The sequence below is a fragment of the Aplysia californica genome, unplaced genomic scaffold, assembly GCF_000002075.1.
Source record: "Aplysia californica isolate F4 #8 unplaced genomic scaffold, AplCal3.0 scaffold00185, whole genome shotgun sequence".
NCBI lineage: Eukaryota > Metazoa > Mollusca > Gastropoda > Aplysiida > Aplysiidae > Aplysia > Aplysia californica.
The window spans coordinates 1191990-1197398 of record NW_004797455.1 but is presented as its reverse complement, the minus strand read 5'-3'; the positions used below and the strand labels follow the sequence as shown (position 1 = coordinate 1197398).

The 5409-nt window shown below is 40.9% G+C and overlaps 2 protein-coding genes across 3 annotated transcripts in view; one reads left to right on the top strand and one right to left on the bottom strand.

The window, feature by feature from the left end:
• LOC101862349 (delta(14)-sterol reductase) overlaps positions 1-4778 on the bottom strand; it is an 18387-nt gene extending 13609 nt beyond the window's left edge. Inside the window, exon 1 of the mRNA XM_005098536.3 lies at positions 4480-4778. Coding sequence (XP_005098593.1) covers positions 4480-4600 — 121 coding nt within the window. The 5' untranslated portion in view covers positions 4601-4778. The remainder of the gene's footprint in view (positions 1-4479) is intronic.
• LOC101861952 (sentrin-specific protease 1) overlaps positions 4618-5409 on the top strand; it is a 27726-nt gene continuing 26934 nt past the window's right edge. For both annotated transcript variants that reach the window (XM_005098535.3, XM_005098534.3), the window contains exon 1: positions 4618-5011. In XM_005098535.3, the coding sequence (XP_005098592.3) occupies positions 4626-5011 (386 nt within the window). In that variant the 5' untranslated portion in view covers positions 4618-4625. The remainder of the gene's footprint in view (positions 5012-5409) is intronic.

Sequence of the window (5409 nt, the reverse complement as noted above, 5' to 3'; positions counted from 1 at the left end):
CTCTGTGTGCGTTTGACAGAGAGAGAGATCGAGAGAGAAAGAGAAAAACACTCATACAAACACACACATACACACACACACAAACACACACACATACAAACACACAAGTCATCATCAATGATTCCTTTAGAACAAAATAACCAAAGCAATATCAGCTGACGATAACCGATTCAGACCCGTCATGCATGGACCTAGTATGCAACACACTTGGCGCTTAAGGGGTCTGTGCACAACAATAAAGGTCGAGCAGAAACCTTGTAAGTTCTTTTTCGTTATAATTATTCATTTTACTATTCCAAACAACATGTGAGAAGGTGAAGAATCATATTTTGTAAAAGTTGAAAAGTTTCCTAAAATATTAAGAATGAAAGGAAATAATCAGGGGGGGGGTTTATTCTCGTGTAAATTATTGTCGGTGGCGCTTTGGAGGTTTGTTCACGACGGCAACGATAATTTGAAGCTGAATAATAAAGTTGTTGAAATCCTCAGAGTAGGCTGTAGTTTACCAAGAATACTGGTCTGTTTATATATATATATTTAATAATGAATGTCTACCCCCAAATTGCACCCACTCCCCTTCCTCACCTGGCGGCATGGCATAAAGTTTAGAGGGCCAAAGGAACCTTTTTGATCGTTTTGTTTCAAATCAGAGCTGAGTGGGCAAAGCATTTTCCATCTTAGGTTTCCCTTTTATGGAGGTAATTATAGAAAAATTTATCAAGGGGGGAGCAGGGAGATTCCGTTATGATAGGTTTCCGTAAATGCAGGTTCGACTGTACATGTAGACATTAAAAGTCAATTTCTGACCCTGATGCTTACTCTTTTTAAAATTTCATTTCAAATGTAGAGGCTGACAAATCACATATCTTCAATCTTCTTCAGTCATTTGTGTCAAGCTTTTATAATGAGCGCACATTGTCTCCTATCCATATTATTATTATATTGACCAGAGGACTGAAAGTGCAAGGCAGTGTAAAAAAGAAGCTGATATTGTCTAAAGCATAATATCATCCGTATAAGGCCCCAGCTCAGTATTACTTATTTCAATGGAAAACTGAGACGAGGACTGACAGGCGAAGGGTAAAAAAACTAAAGGGCTTCAAAAGTGTAGACTGGGGCTTTGACTCAGAGGTATGAGAAATGTAAATTAGTCCAGGGGGGGGGATTTGCTTAGGCCCTATTCATATTTAGTTGAATAGATCCCATCCTGCTTATTGCTTCTATCAAAAACTGGGCCAAATTTACTAAACATAAGTGGTCGAATTCACTTAAAATTCATGACCAGAAATTTACAGCATCCAAACTGGTTTGGGATCCTAGATGGCTCCATCAGTAAGTAGGCCTAATAGAGTCATCTGTTTTTGCTTACTATTGAGATAATTTTTTTAAAGACAGTTCGAGTGACCATATTCTATGAGTGAGATATCACAACTTTAAAAAAAACAGAGTTATAGGAAAAGGTCATTCTAAATGCATTTACTATAACCTGCAACCTGCAACGTACAAAATTGAAAAGTGCGGACCCGTTTCTCAGACACGCACTCATCAAGACATCATGATATATTATATAGGCCTACAGGTCTAAAAATGGCTCTATAAACGCTTTTTATCAGCTTACTATAATAATAATGCCCAGTGACTACGTTCACGGCGCCGTGAATGTAGTTTGCAGGCTACATTCACAGTGCCCTGAATCATCCACCATGTCATTGGCACAAAGGCAACGACAGAAATGCTACTGTCCCTCAAAGTGAAAGAGAAAACAGCACTACTTGCGTGAAAGATAATGCAGCAGTGGTCCAAATGCAACAGAGTTTACAGAGGTTAAAACGGCACAGCAAAACAGCCGAGGTCGACAAGACCATGCTCGCTTAGCGAGCAGAACACAACTTCGATCCTCTTCCCATGTGAGGACCCAGCAAAATTCGACAATTTGAAAATAAAAGTCGTTCGAAGAAACAATAGGAAGAATGGGCCAAGGCGGGGAGGGAGGGGTGAAAAAGAGAAAAAGCAAAAGGGAAAAGGATAGGGGGTGAAGTGAGCAAGATCATTCTTAAATTGCAAACTTCAGGGCTCTGTGAACATAGCCTCGTAGCCACTGCAGTATAATAATGTGGCTATTCGCTCAAACTCCAATGCGCTGTATTGTATTGTCCTGATTTTATTTGAACATCTATATTGTTGGAAAGACTTTTCCTTTAGACCACTGTTACTTTGAATGACTGACTTTTGTTCCCTTAGGAAGGGTTTTAACTTTTCTCTTCTTAATTCCTGACTGTACTTCCAATTGATCAAAGATTTTCGTCTTTCTCGGCAAATGAAGCAGTTGTAGACTACCTATTGATAGAGTTATAATCCTTTGTCGTTCTGAAACTTTTTTTCACTGCTTTGATCTCAGATAAACGTTTCCTTGTTTGCCTTTGTTGTGTAGTATTTCAGATTTTGCAACTGTTGTTCACTTTTGACGTCACTAATACTTTTCTTAATTTGTGTAGAAAATTTTGGCCAGATCGTAGAAACCAAGAAAGGCCAAGGTTGAATTGCCAGTCCGCTTCACATCCGGTACACCCGTTGATTGCACACGCGCATTGGAGTTGTGAGTCCGAATAGCCACGGGAGGCTATTATTCAGACTCGAGTCCGAATAACCATGCCTAATAATAATGGTCGGCTCTGTTTCTACGAACGCTCTGGAAAATAAATTTGAACTCTATTTCTCAGAACGGTTTCCGTTCTCCAGATTTTTTTGTTATTTGCGAATGGAGTGGCCCGTGTGTGTGTGTGTGTGTAAGTGAGTAAGCGAGTGCGAGTGAGAGTGCGTGTGTGCATGTGTGTGTGTGTGTGAGTGTGCGTGTGTTAGGGCTGGATCCTGCTCGTCAAATTTGAGAGTGACGATTCGCGATTCAGTCGGCTTCAATGAATCGCGAGTACGCGAGCGCTCGTGGAGCTGTGGCGGAACACTGACTGAAACGGAACAGTGTCATATCAACGCCTCTTGGCGAGCGCGAGTCCCACTCTTGTGTTCCGCCATCCTCTCCACCCCCACACCCTTTGTTGCGCTGCTCTATCAACTGACCTCAATTAGTGACCCCCATAAATCCCCACCCCCAACCCCACCATTCCCTAAAACAATGGCTCCATAAAATTCCTTCTGTCTATTGGTTGGACCCCGTTCATTTTGTTTTAATAGGGGGGTCGGACTATACCATCTTTTGTAAAATAAGGGGAGCCATACTAAGTGTTCCGTTCCGTTCTTGCGCTCGTGACTCGACTCAGCAGTAGGTTAAACAAGCCACAAGGTGGTGACAGTGACAGGAGAGTGAATCGGGAATCGTTTGGCGATACTGTTCCGCGTTCCACTGAAGTGAATCGCATTCCGCAGGAAAGAGTGACGGTTCAGTTCCGTTCTCGCCCTCGTGACCCAGCCCTAGCGTGTGTATGTGTGTGTGTGTGTGTGTGTAAAAGGTGTGAACGGGGCGTGGGGGCGGGCGTGGAGGGATTTTTGTTTTGTTTACATGAAAGATTTTAGTTTTTGCTGGGTGACTAAACGCAAAATAGGTTATTGCCAAGGTCGATATCAGTCTTGTTTTCTCGCAGTACCTTTTGAAGGCATTTTCAAATGAAGTATAGTCGGGGAACGTTGCCCTAACCACAACTGAAGTATCTTTGTATTCACACATTAAAAAATCTGAGATCTCTACTCTAGAAATTGAATTCGATGCAAAAAAATTGCTTCTTCCGAGTCCTCACAGAATGGCAGAATGAAAGATGACGCCTAAATCTCGCAAATAACAAAAAAAATCTCGAGAACGGAAACTGTTAGGAGAATAGAGTTCAAGTTTATTTTCCTAACGTTCTGAGAAATAGTCACTTCAAATAAGAATAGGCCTATAGATCTAGGCCTAGTCTATCTACATTGAATTGACTTAAAATAAATATGTGGATGCTTTGAAATTTTTTCCCTTATCTCAACCAAAACTGCAAATGAAATTGATTTAATCTAGATCTAGATCTAGATCTAGATATAGATATAGATATAGATCTAGATCTAGATCTAGATGTAGATCTAGATTCTATATATCTAGATTCTAGATCTAATAATCCAGCCAGCCTCAGTGATTGACAGGTGAGCTTGGTTGGCCTGCAATGCGGGCAACTGCAAACAATTTCCAGGTTCTTTGTCAGTGAGTCAGTGTCACCAAACCAATGTTGGGATTATGTAACTTGTAGGTTTAGAAAATCTAGATCTAGAAATCTAGATAGATCTAGATTAGATCTAGAATATAGATAATCTAGTCTAGATCTAGATTCTAAATCTAGCTAGATTCTAGATCTAGATTCTAGACCTAGATCTAAATCTAGATCTAGATCTAGATCTAGAATAGATCTAGAATATAGATCTATATCTAGATCTAGATCTAGCTAGATCTAGATTCTAGATCTAGTGCAAGTGAGGCTAAACTTAAACTGTTCAACTTACCAGCAAGATCGTAAAACTTTTCTGTTTTTAAAACTGCAGCTACCACCCAGCAGGCCCACTGGATTCCAAAATCAATTGCAACACTCTTTGCTAATGAATTCCCCATTATGACCCTCAACATAGTATGTAGCCGAGGCTCTAAAGTTATGACAGTAACAGGCCCTCAACTTTTGTTTATCAGTTATCAGCTCAGCTGTCGTTTCGTGCACAATGCAGTCGGACTTTGTCAGTCAGTGCAGGAGCTGATGACCTCTGACTTTTGCCTTCTGAACTGTGCCGACCGAGTTTCAACTTTTTTTATCTCCTCCAGCGTCCAGCAGACTTCAGCTCTTCTGTGTAAGAAGGTGGTTAATTATTTCTACTGTACTTCCGTGGCGCTTCTCATCTTGCGTTCGAGTGTTGAGCTGCAATATCAAATTTCACCAATGTTGAAATCACTTTCTGAAAATTTGCGATTGTTTTTCTCGAGTTCAACTCATGAAACTTTGGAGGTTCAACCTGGACTAAAGAGAAAGCGTCCCAAAGAAGACTGGTGAGTTTTGTTGCATTGCGACTGGGATTATCGATAATAGGTGGCTATGCCTTTGTTACTGTGGTTCTAAATGGTTTATTTGCTGTTCACTGGTTTTTCTGTTGTTAAATCTTAGATCCTCTATGTCAAATTTGGGTCCTTGGGAAAGCCAAAAGAGGGGATAGGGTCAATTTTAGGCTACAGGATAAAGACATGCATGTCAGGAGGGGGATAAATTGCAAATGTTCAGCCCTATCCCTTGCACTCCTGTACAATTGCGGTCCCGTGTTAGCAAGAAAGTGGCTATTCTCACCCGCCCGGAAGTTCTCGCAAGATCTACTCCTCCCCTCTTCTCTCTCTCTCTGTCTCTTTCTGAATACTGTCTATCGGTGTGGACGATCAAATTGACCAAAACAAAG